The sequence below is a fragment of the Puma concolor genome, chromosome D2 (assembly GCF_028749965.1).
Source record: "Puma concolor isolate L17-30 chromosome D2, mPumCon1.1.hap2, whole genome shotgun sequence".
Classification (NCBI taxonomy): Eukaryota; Metazoa; Chordata; class Mammalia; order Carnivora; family Felidae; genus Puma; species Puma concolor.
The window spans coordinates 11,432,743-11,452,499 of NC_141677.1; the positions used below are offsets into that span (position 1 = coordinate 11,432,743).

Consider the following 19,757-nt stretch of genomic DNA (forward strand, 5'->3'; position numbering starts at 1 on the left):
TATTCTACCAAGTGGCTGATAGGAAGGAAAATAAAAAAAGGCCTTTATCCTTAGAGGACGGTGTGTTTGTTTTTGTAACAGCCAGTTCTCCGTTAAACAAATAATTGTTAAAGTTAGGAAAACTAAAAGCTCAACGTCAAAATATATATATACCCTTTGCTTTTATATGGTGCCATACTTAAACATAAAAGGGTTGGTCACTGAAAAGTGTGAATCTAAAAATGTAACGGGGTCAGAGAAATTACTGGAACCGATATGCCAGGCCAAGCTCGGTCCATCCAAGGCAGGTGTATAAAAAATACATAGCTTTCTTTGTCCCTGGTGTTTGTTTAGAAATCTCACGAAGATACACTGGTGGGTGTGTTTGTAGAGAGAAAGGCCTTATAACATTTCTTGTGCTGGAAGGATCTTTGAGGGGTTTCCCTCGCGGCAAACAAGGTCACAGTGCCTTAGAAGTCCTCTAATATCTTGGATAAACCCCACCCCTTGAGGGTGGGCTGGGCCAGTGTGTATGATGGGATAGCACTTGTGATCAGATTATGTTCTATGGCAAAGGTGAGATGATCTTGCAGATGTAATTAAAGTCTGTATTGAATTGACTGTGAACAAATACTATGGGTGAGTGACAGTTAATCAGGTGAACCCTTTAAAGAAGGCTTAGGCTTTCCCTAAGCAGCTAGGGGCCATGGCGTTCCATCCCAATCATCATCTTTCTTTCCAGCCACTTGCGTTATGGACTCTAGGCTTACTTGGCCAGCCCTCACAATCTCATGAAGCAAATCCACATAATAAAAATCCCTTAATATACACATGTCTCATGCTGGCTCCGCTTCTCTGGTTGAACTTTGACTGCTACACCTTATCTTAACCACAAAAGGTTTCAGTGAGCTCATTCTCGTGCAGATTGCCACTAGAAAGAATCAGCATAAAAACTATTACTGAATTTCTCTATTTTCTGTAAAATTATAGTTGGCATTATTTTCTATTATGCTATCAAACATTATTGAAAAAAGGTAACTGAAAAAGTTTATTTTGAATTTAATCCTGATTAGATACAAAATCCATCTCCATAACTTTGCATAACTATTTTGATAAGAAAAAAAATTCTCCACTTTGTTTTTATATTTTAGATATTTAATCAATCCCTAAACAACCATAATAGTCAGACTATTCCAAGTGAGCAACATATATTTTCTACCTGCCATTATTATTATTATTATTATTATTATTATTATTATTATTATAAATTTTCTTATTAAAGAGGGTTTTAGTTTTAGTATTTGCATCCAAAATCTGGAGCTGTCACACAACTCACCCAAGCCACTGTTTCCCATCTGCATAATGAAGATTAAAAATAATGGGGTTCCTGGGTGGCTCAGTTGATTGAGCATCAGGTTCTTGATTTCAGCTCAGGTCGTGATCTCAGGGTCGTGGGATCAACTCCCCCAAGAGAGATGCTCTCTATCTTTCCCCCTGCCCCTCTCCCTCTACCCCCTCTCCCCTGCTCTTGCTCTCTTTCTAAATAAGCCATTAATTAAAACATTAAAAAGAAAAATTAAAATGAAAAGAGTATCTAAGCTTCATAGGCTTGATCTAGGATTAAACAAGATAATTCACTTAAGGTGCTTAGTACACTACTTGGCATATAATAAGTTATTAGCTGTTGTTTTCATTGCATAAGTGTGCATGTTTTAAAACATCTTAAAAATTCTTTGAACTAAGAATAAAAAATTCCAAGTAAAAATGACATAATAAAAACTACATCCCGAAAATGTTTTGTTCTATTTCTGCCATTTGATCCATAATCATTAATCTCAATGGCAGCCTTATTTGAGGTTAGTATTCCATCATATATACACCTTTAAATGTCTTTATTTCAAAGACCAGGGGCCATGTTCAAATGTAGAAATGAACACAGGAATGAGAGAATCAATTTACACTATTTTCTCTAAAATCTTGACAATATAAAAAATACTTTATTTTAAAAATAATTTCATCTATAAAGACTTTTTATTCTGTTTTAGTTGGTTGTAAATTCAATGCTTCTTTATCATGTAAATGCATAACAATTTTCATCATAGATTTTAATTACTTTTTCATTTTTATAATGTTTATTTATTTTTGAAGGAGTGAGAAGACAGAGTGTGAGCAGGGGAGGGGCAGGGAGAGAGACAGCCACAGAATCCAAAGCAGAATCTAGGCTCTGAGCTGTCAGCACAGAGCCCAACACGGGGCTCGAACTCATGAACCGTGAGATCATGACCTGAGCCGAAGTCAGATGCCTAAACAAGTGAGCCACTCAGGCACCCCAAGGATTTCTTTAAGTAAAAAAAATAAATAAATAAATAATTTTTTTAAGTTACATTATGATTTGCTTTTTATTTTAACTCAACAATATTATGATGGATATTTTTCCAGATCTGTATATTCTAATAGCTAATACCACTTACCTATCAACTATATTTGTTGAATATCTGAGTCTTTTCCAAGCTTTTGCCATAACAAAGAATGATGAAACTTACCTGCACAGGTTTTATTTTATTTCAGTAAAACAATCCCCCCACTAAAAACAATTAAATTACAGACTTCATGTATCCTACCAGTGGTTTTTCTCTTTATTTCTTCTTGTATCTCCTATAGGTTTTGCTTACTGAATATTAATACTATGTCATTTTATTTGGTATAAAGATTTGGTAACTGTTTACATCCTCAGTGAATTCTGCTCTTTGATACTAGGAAGTATCCTTCTTTTTTTCACTCAATGCTTTCAATGCCTGAATTTCTCCTCATCTGATATTAAATCAGACATCCTGCTTTGTTCTGGTTTGTATTTTCTTGGTATTCAATTAACCATCTTGTAATTTACAAACTTTCCAGATAAGATTGTTCTAGAAGTGTCTCATTATGTCAGCATTATTTATACTTCATGATCCAATATGAAATTGTTTTAAATTGTAATTTTAGCCCATTTTTATGTAATAATAAGGCAAATACACTGAGTCTCCACCTGTCAACATTTTAGATTTTCTATTTTTACATTTATTTGTTTTCTAATTGTTTGCTACATGGCCTATGGTCTTTGTTGACTGTGGGTTTCTATGGCTATGCACAGCCTATTCTTTCTGCCTTGTCCTCTTTCTTCTTTTAATTTTTTTAAATGTCTATTCATTTTCCAGAGAGAGAGAGTGTGTGTGCGATGCTGGGGAGAGGCAGAGAAAGACAAGGGGACAGAGGATCCAGAGCAGGCTCTCTGCTGTCAGCAGAGAGCCTAATGTGGGGCTCCAACTCATGAACCGTGAAATCATGACTTGATCTGAAGCTGGATGCCTAACCAACTGAGCCATCCAAGCGCCCCTGCCTTGTCCTCTTTCTACTGGACTGGTCTGTGCACAATAAGAATGGTAGTATTTTCCTCTTTTTTTTTTTTTTCCACCAAATTCCCTCTTTTCCACCACCTTGTTTTAGTAAATTTCATTATACTTTAGTGTTTGCCTTTTCTCTGTTAAATATCTTATACTTCCATTACCTGATTTTTCAATTAAAAAAATATTTTTTGCCCTTATGTGTTATGGGAGGCAATCAGCGTGCCTCTTTTTCACTTTTTCTCTTTTGCCTCTAATTTTTGTTCAATTTTTGCTTTGCAAATGCTACAGTGTGGAAAACTTTTCCAGTGTCTTTCACTGCGATATGACTGTTCAGGTTCTTCTACTTCTCTGGGATTTTATTTTGCTAAATTAGATTTTGCTAGCATGTCATGTGCTCCCTTTAGTTTTTCTCATTTTCTACAATAAAGCTGTATGTCACTGTAATAGGTACCGTCTTTTTTTTACTTAAAAAGAGCTTCTACCATCAGATAACTGATCCCTCTTTAGTGAGCTGATTTTTTGTCTTTTTCTGACTGTGGTGTGATCGGTGGATAAACCAGCACCCTTCCCCTCTTCTGCTGAGTTAGGCTTGAGGAAGAAGCCCTCAACACCAAGCTCATTCACAATGAGATCAACTGTGCTTCCCAACTACAGAGACAAGGAGCAACTGTCCACCAGAGGTCCACAAGATACAGTTTTCAGAGCCCTTTGTGGGGCCCATACAACAAATACACAGACGCGGGTCCTGTCTGAGACTGTCCATTCAGGTTTAGCAGTTTTGTCTATTTTTCACCACACGGAATAGCTATCTACACTGCTGTCTCTCCCAGCTACAACAGGGGCATCAGGTTCTACATCTCTGCAACAAAACTAACCAGTAATCAGCCCCATTCCTACCATTATGCTCAAGTTTCATCCTTCATTCACTGAAGGACAGAAATATATGATAAAAATGAACACAATAGGTGCTCGGCATTGGTCAATTGAACATGTGATTTTTCACCCATTCCTGAGACTCCTCACTGTTCAGGACATTTGCTCTTTTGATGAACCATGACTGGGAATCCACTGCATTGTGGGGCTGATCAGTTGGGGACCAGCCATGAGGTACTGAGGGGCCCAGTTGTGCTGGAGCACCAGCATTCCACCTTGACTTTGATGCACATGTATTTTTTTTTTATTTTACTCATCACCTGGTTCAAAGGGATTCTCATTAGAGATCTAAAGAGTTTTCTAGGACGTCTTGTTCCTACAAATGATTCAAAAGACATAAGAAGAAAGATCCGCATAGAAGAGAAGATGTGTAAATAAATGTGTCTTTGAGGAAAAAGTTTTGATGTGTTTTACCATCATATTGTTATATGACAACAGTACGAGGTTTGTGCTAACTGTGCCTGTCTAAGAAAACAAACAAGCCCGATGAATGCGTTTTATGTAAACAACCAAAGAACTATAAACCAGGTGAGACACGTGAGCAGAGTTTTACTGAAAGGAATGGACAGAAGAGGAACTGGAAATTTAGAAAGACATGTAAAATGTTCTTACATCATTTCTTTTTTTGCATTTCTAACACTGAAAGAAATGTGATGGGAATATACTGACACGTAAACCGAAATTATATTTTCTGTCTTACCTTGGAAGACCGGAAGGTAAATGCTGTTGACTTTACATCAGCCTTTTCTTTGTCCATGAGTAGAAGGTTTTTGTCTTCCATGAGACTCAAGTACTTTCCTGTTGTGACATGGCGTAGTCGGAAGGGCTGGCCCCATCTTATGTGGCTTCCACTCCACCTGACAAACACAGTTAAGACTTGATCCAACAGCATCCACAATCACAGGAGAAAAAGCAATTAAAATGTATGTGTCGGACATTGAAATTTGCTTTGAATATATTGCCTAATGTTCTCAAAACTCTTAGGATGTTGGTGGTATTAATTTCATTACACAAAGAACAAAATGGTTATCCAGAATGATTAACTAACAGTCAATGTTACATACCTAAAAGTAAATAGGAGTGAAATTTAACTCTAGGACTTCACCTTTAAGTTAAATAGAACACCATCCACACTACATACTACTCTATGCAAAGATGACTAAGGACTTATGTTCCAAGTTAACATCTAATCGTGAGTCACAGATACAGAAATTATGATAGAAATTTTAAGTTTAAATAATACTTTAGATTCACTAGCTCAAAAACTTTTGTTGGAAAAATAAAACTTTTGTTGGATTCGCACAGACTTGAAAAACAGTGGTAATTTAGTCAATGCTTAAGTCTGATTAATTGGAGCTCATATATACAAAGTACATACTTGAAAAAAGAAACCTATTCCTAGGCATTGAATTTTAATAATGTGAAACAGTTATATCATTAAAAACTCATCAGCAAAAAGGACAAACCGAGAAAAGAATTCTAAAAAGGTCAAGAGAGAAAAAAGTAAAACACAATAATCGGAACATGCAAACTAAGGTTGCAGAAAAAAGGTAAAAAGCAAAGTTATGATCATTAAAACCTGCTTTTCGAAATAACTTTCAGACAGGGTCGAAAAGAAAACTCAAGATGCAGACCACCCTTGTTTTGCACAGTGCTGTGTCAGCTGAGTCGTGTGTATCTGAACCTCGGACTCACAAAAGTAAGGTAGGGAAACAAGGCTCTGATATGCAAGACGTTCAGTTAATATGGTGATGTGCGAAGAAAGACAGTGTCTTATCATTGACAAGAAGTATGCTGACAATCAAATAATGTTTTAAAGAACTAAATGAATGACAGCAATTACCATGCATATAAATTCAAAAGGAGATAGTGATGGTAAAGTTGCTATTAAACAAATTAGAACTTAAGGCAAAAAACATAAAGGGGATACCGTCATGTACTTTATAAAGAGAAAAAATGTAACTCTAAAAAGAATGTTTGTGGTGCTCCTGGGTGGCTCAGTTGGTTGAGCGTCCGACTTCGGCTCGGATCATGATCTTGCGGTTCATGAGTTTGAGCCCCATGTTGGGTTCCGTGCTGACAGCTCAGAGCCCAGAACCTGCTTCGGATTCTGTTTCTCCCTCTCTCTCTGCCCCTACCCTGCTAGTACTCTCTCTCTCTTTCAAAAATAAAATAAATAAAAACATTAAAATACATACATATATACATAAAACGTATGTCATGAAGTTTCCCATGTCAATGGAAAAAAGAAAACAAAACAAAAGAAACAGAGATAATGATTTATAAAGACAATTACACTGGAAGCTTTTTATCACTATGTATTAAATCGAAAAGATAAAAATTATAGAAATGAAGGATTTCTATATGATTGAATTAATCAATAAACTTACTTTAATATAGGGTCATTACAAAGGTCACCAAAAATTATAAGGTTTTTTTCCTATTCTACAAATTGAGAATACTTTTTTCAAATTTGCCAATCTTAGTAAACTCTAAGTCAAATTTATGCTGTTTTTCTAACCTAGATTTTTGGCTTCAAATATTGGCAGGGAAAACTAACAGTAGAAAGATATTGTGATAAGGTCATTATTACACGGATTTGTTTATAAAGAGAATTTGGACAATCCACCAACTAAATTAATAACCATGTACCAATAAATCCTACTAATAACACAGTATTGTTAAGAATGAAATTAGGGGCGCCTGGGTGGCTCAGTCGGTTAAGTGTCCGACTTCCGCTCAGGTCACCATCTCACAGCTGTGAGTTTAAGCCCTGCATTGGGCTCTGTGCTGAGAGCTCGGACCCTGAAGCCTGCTTCAGATTCTGTGTCTCCCTCTCTCTCTCTGCCCCTCCCCCTCTCATGTTCTGACTCTCAAAAATAAACATTTTTTTAAATGCAATTAAAGTTCGGTTACCAACAACAGAATATTAAATCATTTCTAGTCTGGTAAATAAACCAGCTCTGTTCATTCCCTTCTTATAAAATTAAGTATATCCTTGGCAGATGCTTTGGAAAACACAATTATTTTTAATATTCATTTCCATTATTTGAAGAAGCATCTGAATGCTTTTCTAAGCAATGACCCATCTTAATTACCATAAAAAATTCATTTTCAAAATAGTCCCAAATTTTGACAAAGTAATACTCTGAAACAGAACTTCTAGAAGGTATTCTGGATATTATGTGCGAATCTACTGACTAGGGCACATATTTACAAGCACTCCTTTCAAGTCACCAAGAGGATTATGTCAGGGATGGAATGAACTGGGACAATCACTGGCAAAACTCTGTAAAGTCTAAGCACATTTTCTTTAGCTTAAAGCCACTCAAATTAGCTGGCCTGCAATGCCCATGGCCCAGAAGAAAAGAGGAAAAGCCTAGGAGAATCAAGGGGGCAAGACAATATTTAGTAAAAACTGAAAATAGGAATAGTAACATTAAAGCAATTTCCTATGGTAACATAGCAGAAACCTGTTCCCTGTGTCTTATCTACATTTACCTGAAATGACTTCAAAGGAATGGGGAGTATTTGGTCATTCCTCACGACACATCCATCTTTGATTTTTGTGGGGTTTTTGTGACATACAAGAAAGCTAAATGTGAAGGACACATCAGGCATATTTTTCATTGCAGTGATCATTCCCACTACAGAAACCAGCACATATCGTACTTACAATGTTCCTACAACTTCACACTGGGGTAAAATACAGCAAAGTGTGTTCCATCTTATTTAACTCCCAAAACTGAAACTTACCTTATTAAAATGTTCATGATACTGAAAAACTTATGACAACATTACTGAGTACGTGATACAAAATATCTAAGTACTAGGCTGTATAAATTACAACAAATACATAGTTGGAGACCTTCTTCTAGGAAAAAAAAAGAACACCCCAAATACTGTAACATGAATATTGACTTCTGGGTGCAAAATTCCATTATACGCATAAGGAGAATCATTGACTCTCATTTCCTAAGTATAAAGAAAAAATGAGTATTTGCATGGCCAAGGTACGCAATAAGACACGGAAACTAAATGCAGTCACATTAACAGTGAAGTCAAAGTAGATCAAAAATTCAACAGAACCTGAAGAAACACTTTAACATAATTACATTCATTACAAGTGAACCTGCTTTCCTACCGTCGACAAGATGACATGGTATAAATCGAGGGTCACACGGTCCAAAAAAAACATCTCTCTTCCATCTTTTAAGTGGTTGAAAAGCTACTTGCTCTGCCTTCTGGCGTCAGCCTCCCCTTGCTGCCATTTGGACTCTCAAACAATCCGCAGAGCCGCATACCTGGGGCTCGGAAGCGCCCCCTTTCACCTCTGGCTGACCACAAGACCAGGCTCTTTCTATATTATCAGTCATCCGAATTCAAAGTTAAAACAAAGCCCACGCTTCCCATTTCAAACTTCAAAGATTCGGCAACAGTGGAGACACAGAATCCAGACCAGATGTCCAGAACGATCTGGATTTATGTAATTACAGTTCATCAATTACAAGGTTGACAATGTAAAAAGGAAGCCCTGTCTGGTTTTCAGGAATTCACATCCTTCCTTTTGTTTTCTGTTTTGTTTAATCTGTAAAATGAGACAGATTTAGGGCCTCGTTTGCTCAAAAAAAAAAAAAAAAAAAATTTCCATTTCTTTAAGCACACAATCACGAAGGGTACGGATATCTATGAATTTGAAAACCCATCTGGAATCTGTTTTCCAATGGCAATGCCACCACTCTAAGCTTCATTTCTATCGACTATTTCACTTCTCTAATTAAGCTGCATTTTTATAAAACACAAAGGAAAGGAAATACATACACATATTTAAAATCTCTTTCCCTAAATTCTCTGAAAAATCTATAAAGCACATGAAAGCTCAGTCTCTCTCCCTTTGTTTTATGAGGATGACACTCCTTTTTCCATCTCATTAAGAGATGCATTTCGAATAAAATTTTACATTGAATTTCAATATTTACCAAAAGCTTTAATATTTAGGTGGATTTCATCAAGTAGGTATTTATTTAGAAGAAACATATCCTCAGTTAATTAATAATTAATGAGGTTAATATAGAAGAACTTTTTGAAGTTATAGACTTACTATCATAAGAAATGTAAAAAATAAGGGACACCTGGGTGGCTCAGTGGGTTAAGCATCTGACTCTTGGTTTCGGCTCAGGTCATGATCTCATGGTTCATGGGTTCGAGCCCCACATCAGGAGCCTGCTTGGGATTCTCTCTCTCTCTCTCTCTCTCTCTCTCTGCTCTCCCCTGCTTGCATACTCTCTCTCTCTCAAAATAAATAAACATTTAAAGAAAAGAAATATTAAAAATCAATTTAATTTACATACATATTTTTATTGCATAGGTGTATGATAGCATGAGTTAAAAAAAAAGTGTTTCAATCATAAAAAAATATATAACTGGGATAAAAAAAAACGGTCATGACAGAGTAATAAAAATAATGATTTAATAATTTTTTAAATAATTTTTACTGTTAATAAAGACTATGTTCAAGTGTTTTCAATAAACAAAGATGGGTATTAAATCACATCAGTATTTGTAATTGATAAGATACTTTAAAAAAAGTATGCCCATTTTGTTTTAAGACGTCCCTACTTATAACACACTATAAGTTATATTCTACACATCTATTTAAACTGACAGTAGAAACTGTCTATGTCAAAACTTACAATGTTCAAGGATACATTTTCAATTTTTTTCAAAATTAATGTATAGGATATATAAGAAAAACAACTAAAGATCACCAAACTATCTTTTGTTATTATTATTAAAGTTTATTTATTAAGTTTAAGAGAGAGTGAGAACATACATAAAGGGGCAGAGAGAGAGGAAAACAGAGAGAATCCCAAGCAGTCTCTGTACTGCCAGCAGGAAGCCTGATGCAGGGCTCGAACTCATGAGCCATGAGATCATGACCTGAGCTGAAACCAAGAGTCAGAGGCATAACCACCTGAGCCACCCAGGCACTTCAAGACTACTAAACTATCTTAATCATCATTAGATAAGCATTAATCTCAAAATATTAGGTCTTCAAAGGTAGTTACTCTATACCAAGACAGTTCCCTATACCCCTCCATGGAAGCTATAATCTTAAATCAATAATTTCCAAAAGTATAATAAAATAGGGAAAAAATACATGAAAACTTAGCACTTTTTAGGCAAAGGACTGAACCTTCCAATCATTAAAAAAAAAAGATCTAATATTCTATTTAAAATAGTTCAAAATGACACCTTTATCATCAATATTGAATTTATATAAAGGAACTAAAAGTCAATCTCTGAACAACTTTTTGAAGTCACCAGAAAGGGAAAAAAAGAAGATATACCTATATATATATATACCTGCAGGTATAGAATATATACCTATATATACACAGGTATATATATATATATATATATATATATATATATATATATATATATGAATATATACCTATATTCATATATAGGTACCTATATATATATAGGTATATATTCATACCTATATATGTATACACCTGTATATATATAGGTATATATTCTATACCTACAGGTGTATATATATATATGTATATATATATATATAGGTATATATTCATACCTATATATATATATATGTATGTATATTTGTTTCTATAACAAACACATACACAGTGACTTTGTATTACACTCCAAATTTCTCACTCAGCTATCAAGATGTCTGTAAATAAAGGCAGTGACTGACAGTAAGACCCCTGTGCTCTCGTTCAAGTTCAAGTTTCCTGTTTTACATGTGCCTTTAGAAGGTTAAATCCAGAGTCCATCAGACCTGAAATGTGTAACAGGCTCGCAAACCATCTGTCCTGTTTCCAAACCTTATGTCACCCTCTCCTAGGAGCACCTTCTGCCAGGAGATTCACAGACCGAGATGACATGATGTCACCAAAACAAATAAGGCTAAAGACAAGAGCAGACTATATAGAATTATTGTGTACTGCCTGGTGAATTTAGGCCAAAGAAAGCCAAAGAAAGGTAGGCAGAAGGGAAAGAGTAGAAACCCTCCACCACTTCCTCAATGTTTCATTTGCTTGTTTACTGTAGTTACCATGAGTATTTCCCATAAAAGCACAGGTCCACAGGATTTTGTACACTTGGAGCACTCGACTGTATTTACGGCTTCTACTTACGCAACTCTTAGTGTCTCTAGTCTCCACAGGGAACGTGCATGGACAGATACAGCACCGCCTTCATAGTGAACAGTTCTGGTTAAAAAAAGAAAAAAAAAAGCACAGTTTCAACAAGTGTCATTCTTGGACTCTATTTTCTCAAGGCAATTACAAGAAAAAAAGCCAAGGGAAAGCCTTTGGATAAGGTCATACTTTCTGGCACGAGACAATATAGCTGGAAATAAAAATAACAAAAGTAGCAGTAAGTGATCAATTTAAGTTTGCCCTGAATAAACATTTAACTTAAACATATTCTCACATCATTTTCTCCCTCTACTCCCATTTATTCCCCTTCCCTCTCCCCAGCCCACCTCTCCTCCTCTCTCACTCTCTCTCTCCCTCTCCTCCAGTGAATACATTCACCTTACTTATTTAACTTAGGTCCATAAAAGTATTCAGCTATGAGTTTACGTGTAGTTTAATATCTTATTATTTCAACACATGCATATAATTATTTGCAGTTCTATATTCTGTTCTAGATACATCAAGCACTGTAAAGAAATATAAGAACACATTAATTTTAATGTTTTATTATAATCTGCAAACTTACTAAAGATAGAAAAGTATCACCGAAAATATAAACATCAACCAAAAAAGTCTCACAAACAAGGAGAGAATTATCTTTGAATGCACATCACACACACCCAAATTCCAAAGCTCTCATAACGATAATTATGACAGAAGTAATGCTAGGTAATTTACATATGTTATCCAACTTGAGCTCTGTGCCAACCTGTTGAGATGGTTTTACGGAAACCAATGCTTATACGTGCTCCTTGTTTCTTCCCTGAGACTCACCCTCTCTGTCTACTGAATCTTTGCAATCATTCAAACACACATAACCCTGTCCTGTCTCAAACATAATAAGACCATTGACCATATTCTCCTCTCCTGCTTGCCCCCATATCTGCCTCATGGATCACCTCCTGTCAGATCTCTGTGCCTCCACTTGCTTCCTGATCTACCTCTCCATTGAAACACATTTGCTAAGGCCATCATATGACATCCGTGGTCCAAAATCCAATGGAATATTGATGGTTTTTTACACTGGAGAAATACCTACTATCTTGACAGTTTTTCTAACACCATTCTCACCTACTTTTCTTCTCACTTACTGAGATATTCCTTCTCATTGTTTTTATTGTGGAAATTTTCAAATAGACACAAAAGTAGAGAGAGTATTATGATAAATCTCAATATACCCAGCACACAGTGTAAACAACAATCAACACAGGGCCAGTCTTGTTTCACCTATAACCTCTAGTAACCCATTCACATACAACTCCCCCCCAAAAATACATACATACATATGTAGATATAGATATGTAGATATACAGACACACACACACACACACCTATGTAAAATCTGCTTTTATGAAATATCCATTTTGTTCATATTTTCCATTTTCTCAAAAATGTTTTGTTTTTCTGTTGCTCTTTCAAATCAAGATACAAACAAGATGCACAAATTGGTTAAATACCTTAAATTTCTATTACTCACAGTTTTCCCTTCTTTTTTCCTTGTTGGCATTATCTCTTGACAAAAATCTGTACCATTTGTCTTGCAGTTTCTACATTCTGGATTTTTCTGATGACATGCTCATAGTGTTGACATGTACTTCTAAAATGGTAGTTGGATTTCTAGGTCTAGTGTTTTATACTTCCTAATACATCACATCAGGTGGTAATAATGACTACTTGGTCTACTTTTTTAATATTAAAATTGATCAGTAGGTTTAGAATCACCTTGATCCATCTATCATAAGAATTTTAGGTATACCTACAAACAGTGCCATAGCAGTGATTTTCAATCATGGCTGCAGATACAATTATGTGGATAGCTTTTTAAAACGTGATGCTATGCCCTCACCAATGACCAATTAAACCAAATCTGGAGTCTGGATTTTTTTTTAAGTTTATTTTTATTTTGACAGAGAGAGAAAGAGAGAGAGCGAGAGCAGCAGCCAGGGAGGGGGAGAGAGAAGGAGAGACAGGAATCCCAAGCAGGCTCCACACTGTAAGTGCAGAGCCTGATATGGGGCTCAAACTCACAGACTGTGAGATTGTGACCTGAATCAAGATCAAGAGCCAGAAGATTAACTGACTGAGTCACCCACGTGCCCCTGGAGTCAGGATTTTTAAAAGTTCTCCAACTGGTAGTAATCAGAAGCTAAAGTGTGGAAATCATGGTCCAGATCAGTTTCTACACAGCAGCACTATTGACATTTTGGGCCAGCTAATTCTTTGCTGTGGGTGGCTGTCCAGTGCACTTAGGATGTTCACTGATTCCTGGACCCTACCAACCAAATGCCAATAGTACTTGTCTCTTCTACTCCCCCTCCCCAGTTATAACAATCAAAAATGTTCCCAAGATATTACCAAAATGTCTTCTGGGGGACAAAACCATCCCCACTGTCAAGCTACTGGTTTAGATTAGTGGCTCTCAATCTGTAGTATTAGAATTATATTGCAGGCTTTTTAAAATACAGATTGCTGGACCCAATCTGTTGCTACCCCCAAGTTCCCAATTTAGTAGATCTATGGTAAGGAGAAGAATTTGTATTTCTAATAAGTTCCCAGGTGACATTGATGTAACTGGTCCACATTCTGAGAATCACTGGGCTAGAATCATTATTTTATTAGGGCAGTGATTCTTGGCCTCGGTTGTATACTAGAATAATCTGAAAAGCTTTACAAACTCCAACGCATAGACAATTCTCAAATTAAATCAGCATCTCTGGATATATACTTAAAAATAACAAATAATAAAATATAGATGTAATGTGTATATATATGTATATAGATACACAGATTTTTAACTCAATCACGACCTTTAATAAAGATCTTGTACTTGGCCATAAAAAAAACCTTTATCAGATTTTTTTAAAAGCCATGTACTCATCCTATTTTCTAATTATAACCAACGAAAATTGGAAATAAATACTAAAAAGATTTTTAAAATCTAACAACTTGGAAAACTCAGTAACTCTTATAAATAATTCATGGGTCAGAGAGGAAATAGAAATTAGACCTTATCTAGGATGTAATGAGGACAAGAGTACTTCAGAACAAATCTATGATTCACAGGTAAACTTCGAAAAATTTAGGCCTGAAATCCCTTGATTATTAAAGAAGTAATGACCAAAAAAAAAAAAAAAAAAAACCTTAAGAGTTGTCTGAAGAAATTAAATAGTGAACAAAATAAACCAACAGAAAATAAAGAAGGGATTCTATGATGTATTATTAAGATAAGTAAAATGCAAGAATGCAAATGATATAAATTTTCTGTACAACAATAAATCATAATAAATCTATTGCATGTATGTATGTATATACGTATCTATGCAGAGGTATTATCTATATGAACATGGAGAAAGTTCTTGAATAATGAACACCAAAACAGTAATGTTAATCACATAATAAAAGTTATGTAGGAACTAAGCTTGAAACTAAAATGTACTCTAAGATAAAAACAGTATTAAGTAATGTTTACGTACAATTGTATATATTATATATAACAAGGTATAGGAAGAATTATCCTTCAAATGTTTTACTCTCATCACTTTTCCTTTATTAACTGAATTTAACAATGACCTTTTATTATTTGTATAAGTAGAAATCTAATGATATTTTAATTTGGGCGGAAATTAACACTTAAAACACAAATATAAAGTCAAAAGGAAAGTTGGAACCTCCTTTCTGGATATTTGTCTCCTGAAGGGACTTCTTGCCTTTCATTATTTCTCTCTATTTTTTTTAAATGATTCATCAGCAAGTGTAGAAAATCCAATGACCTGCAATTCTTCAATGACAACCTGGGAAATCTTCGCTTTTATACAGAGTCTGCCATATAAATACATGCCATGTGCTGAATGTCACTGGTTGTCATATCAAGTAGGCATTGGCTATTTCAGACTGAAAAGTAACCTTACAATATCAAAATCCTAAAGGTAGTAAGGATCTCAGTCCATCATAAATGACACTAAGGACATGTAAACTTATTTAAAAACTGGTCCACTTGGAGAAATCCACCTGTTCTATGAAGCGATCATCCCTTTTCCCTGCAATATGTCTCAAGTATCAAGTTTAAAGATCCACAAGTTTACCAAATGGTATTAGAGACCATATTTAAACTCATACAACTAAATGATCATCTTCATAGCAAGTGTTTCTGTCAACAGGAAGACTAAGAAAAGAGAAAGATTCTCTAAGAAAGCAAACAGACCTATAGCAACAGCACCTATGGGCTCAGTCAGCATCACATGAGATTTCAATGCAAACAGCGTCAATGACACGAAAATGCAAGGGAAGGTCATGCGGATATGAAACAATAAAGTGCTTGTGCAACTCTCTGCTCACTGAAAGACTATCTTTGCAATGAACCAAAACAGTGTTACAGCTGATAAGAAAAACATGTGTTAAGATAACTGGCCATTGGTATCCCTTGTAACAGAATTTTTTTTTTCAAAGAATCTTCCACCTCATGAATCAGTAAAACTCCAAGTCACTCAAGGTGCCTGGGTGGCTCAGTCGTTTAAGCGTCCAACTTCGGCTCAGGTCATGATCTTGTGGTTCACAGGTTCCAGCCCTGCATCAGGCTCTGTGCTGATAGCTCAGAGCCTGGAGCTCACTTTGTGGATTCTGTCTCCCTCTCTCTCTGCCCCTCCCCTGCTCGTATTCTCTCTCTCTCTCTCTCTCTCTCTCTCTCTCTCAAAAATAAAGAAAAAATTTTAAAAAGTCTCAAAAAAAACTTCAAAGTCACTGTAATTTCACTGACTATGAATTCTTAGTGCACCTAACAGGGGCGTCTGGGTGGCTCAGTCAATTAGTTAAGTGTCTGACTTCAGCTCAGGTCATGATCTCACAGTTTGTGGGTTCGAGCCGCGCATCAGGCTCTGTGCGGACAGTTCAGAGCCTGGAGCCTGCTTTGGATTCTGTGTCTCCCTCTCTCTCTCTGCCCCTCCCCTGCTCATGCTCTGTCTCTCTCTCTCTCTCTCTCTCTCTCTCTCTCTTTCAAAAATAAATAAACATTAAAAGAAAATGTGCACCTAATAACCGACAGCGTGTGCCTTATTTGACAATACTTTGAAAAATTCCAGGCTGCAGACTGCAAGCTATGCCTACATAACACATTATCTCCCAGTATAACACGCTTCATTAAGGAGCTCATATTTCAGGTTGATCACATAAAACTGCCTGGAGAGGCCCTGTAAGGTTATTCTTGTAATAAGTACAAACTTTCCCTATTATGTCATCAATTCCACTTTTCATCAGTAGTATCATAGTGTCACTGAAATAAAAGTAGTCAGCTATTTTTGTGTTTTCAGCGATAAAATACAATGTAAGTCTAATCTCAACTGTTGGACCGTTTCTTTCTCAGTAGAACACACGCACTTTGACAGCCAGGATGGGTCCATCCGAGGCCCAGAAAAAAACGAGCATTAGCACAGTAATAAAAGCACAGCCCCTCCAAGCTCTGCACTGTGTAACAGTTTGGCATATATTGGCATTTATTTATAAGGATTTTATAAGATACACAATTCCAATCAGTGGACTTTAGCATAGAATCGTGAAACACGATCAGTAAAAGATTCTACGCGGTAAAGAGAAGCCTTCACCCTACAAGGAAACTACTTTTTCTTCCTGTGAGCGCTGTCCTGGAGCGTCTTCACTCGGTGACATCACAGTCACTAGCTCACGTCTATGACAAGGCCCCGAGAAGTTGACAAATCGCTCTCAGGCTGGACTGTAACCAACTTTCTGAAGACGTCTCTTCTTTGTGTGAACTTGTGTGAGGATGCAAAGTCACTGAACTTCTCCGTGCCTCATGTCTTCACATGCAAAATGAAGCTAAGGGTCATTGGGTTGGTGAGAAAGGAATGAAAGACAGAACACACCTAGACATCATGGAGGAGCCTTTGCACAGCAAATGTAGCTCTGGGGGTTTGCAGGAAGACGAGGAATATGGCGCTGTGTTTACTGTTTCTAAATATGGTGTTAAAGACTCAATATTGCTTGTTGAATTGAACTGCCGTAGGACCATATACTTGTTTGTATGCAAAGGTATAATAAGTCCTAAGTTATGAAACTGCTCAGAACAAGATAAGAAGCAAAGAAATTCACAAACAACTCCGTAGGACTTTTTTTGGCATCTGCTGTAGGATCCTATAGAAAAGTCAAGCTCTGAAAATCAAATATACATTACACAGATCAAAGAGATACTTTTTTTTGCCCTAGCTACCTTCTCCCTCTCGCAAAAACCTACTTCTTTTTTTTGTTTAAGAAACAGAGAGAGTGAGTAGAGGAGAGGCAGAGAGAGAGAGAGAGAGAGGGAGAGAGAGAAGCCCAAGCAGGCTCCGTGCTATGGGCACAGAGTCCAATGTGGGGCTCAAACCCATGAACTTTGAGATCGTGACCTGAGCCGAGTCAAGAGTCGGATGCTTAGCTGACTGAGCCCCCCAGGCGCCCCGCAAAGATCTACTTCTGAAGGCACCCACTCTGGCATCCTAACTTCGGCTCTCCACACAGGATTTCCAGGACTGCTGGGGCTGACAGCCCATCTGACACGTTCACTTCCACCATCAAAAGGAATTCTAGAACAGGGTCTGGCAAACTTTTCTGTAAAGGGCTAGACTGTAAATACTTGGGGGTAAATGGGTCTTAAGATTTCTTTCATATTACTTAACTCTGAAAGCAGTATGGGTAATATGTCAAAAAATGTGCATGTCTATGTTCCACTAAAATTTTATTTAGAAGAACAGGCAAGGGGCTGGATTTTCTTTTTCCAGTTTTATTTATTTTGAGAGAAAGAGCAGGGAAGGAACAGACAGAGAGACTCCCAAGTAGGCTCTGTACTGTCAGTGCAGAGCCCAATGTGGGGCTCAAACTCACGAACCATGAAATCATGACCTGAGCTGAAATCAAGAGTCGGACTCTCAACTGAGTCACCTGGGCACTCCAGCAGTGGGCTGGATTTGACCCACACACCATAGTTTACAAAGCCTGATCTAAAAGATCCTGCCCACATTATTGGCAATTTTAACCTCCGAGAGAGCCAGCTAGATGAAATCTGAGGTCTGGAGATTTTCATCACTGTGTTAGGGTTCTTCAGAGAAAGAGAACCAATAGGATATAGATAACTCCTAATATATACATAGGGCTTATTTTTATATATATTATGCTTATATATAACACATGCATAATAAATAAATGTGATATAGTAACCATTAGTATGAAAATAAATAGAATATTATAAATATCTAATTATATAGAAAGAATTTTTATATGAGGAGTTGGCTCGAGCTGCCAAGCCCCGAGATCTACAGTTGGTAGCTGGAGACCCCGGAGAGCTGTATGGTATAAGTTCTAGTCCATGTCCAAAGGGCTGAGAATGAGGAGAGCCAACTGCATAGTTCCACTCCAAAGAGTGCCAGGTTCAAGGCCCAAGAAGACCTGATATTTCAGTTTTCTGCTTCACTCAGTCTATCAACTTAAATATTAAACTTGGGGCGCCTGGGTGGCTCAGTCGGTTAAGCAGCCGACCTCGGCTCAGGTCATGATCTCACGGTCCGTGAGTTCAAGCCCTGCGTCGGGCTCTGTGCTGACAGCTCAGAGCCTGGAGCCTGTTTCAGATTCTGTGTCTCCCTCTCTCTGACCCTCCCCCATTCATGAGCTGTCTCTCCCTGTCTCAAAAATAAATAAACGTTAAAAAAATTAAAAAAAAATATTAAACTCATCCCCAAAAACCCTCACAGAAACACCCAGAATAATGTGTGACCAAATATCTGTGCACTCTGTGGTCCAGTCAAGTTGACACATAAAATTAAACAACAAAATAAGGAATCGAGAGAAAATCCAAACTATCTTGAATCACATTTCTTTTTCATTTAACTTTTGTTACCGCTTGCTTGTTTTTGAAAGACAGTACGTGAGGGAGGGAGGGACAGAGAGAGAGGGAGACACAGAATCGGAAGCAGGCTCCAGGCTCTGAGCTGTCAGCACAGAGCCCCATGCGGGGCTCGAACTCACAAACTGCAAGATCATGACCTGAGCCGAAGTCAGATGCTTAACAGACTGAGCCACCAGGGTGCCCCAATCCTGAGTCACATTACTAAGTCTGGAACTAACATCTACATTGTGAGTGATTCTTCTTCTTCTTCACAAGGTAATTACAGATAAATTCAGGGCTTCAGAGCACATGACTCATCCCCAAACACTTGAGTTTGATCAGTGAAGTATGAGCAATGCAGCT

General features: G+C 36.9%; 1 protein-coding gene across 4 annotated transcripts in view; it reads right to left on the reverse strand.

Moving 5' to 3' along the window:
* Positions 1-19,757, reverse strand: part of RYR2 (ryanodine receptor 2) — a 760,386-nt gene that overhangs the window by 392,186 nt on the left and 348,443 nt on the right. For all 4 annotated transcript variants that reach the window (XM_086679587.1, XM_086679586.1, XM_086679585.1 and 1 more), the window contains 2 exons: positions 11,468-11,542; positions 4,999-5,155 (listed from right to left, as the gene is read on the reverse strand). In XM_086679587.1, the coding sequence (XP_086535713.1) occupies positions 4,999-5,155; positions 11,468-11,542 (232 nt within the window). The remainder of the gene's footprint in view (positions 1-4,998; positions 5,156-11,467; positions 11,543-19,757) is intronic.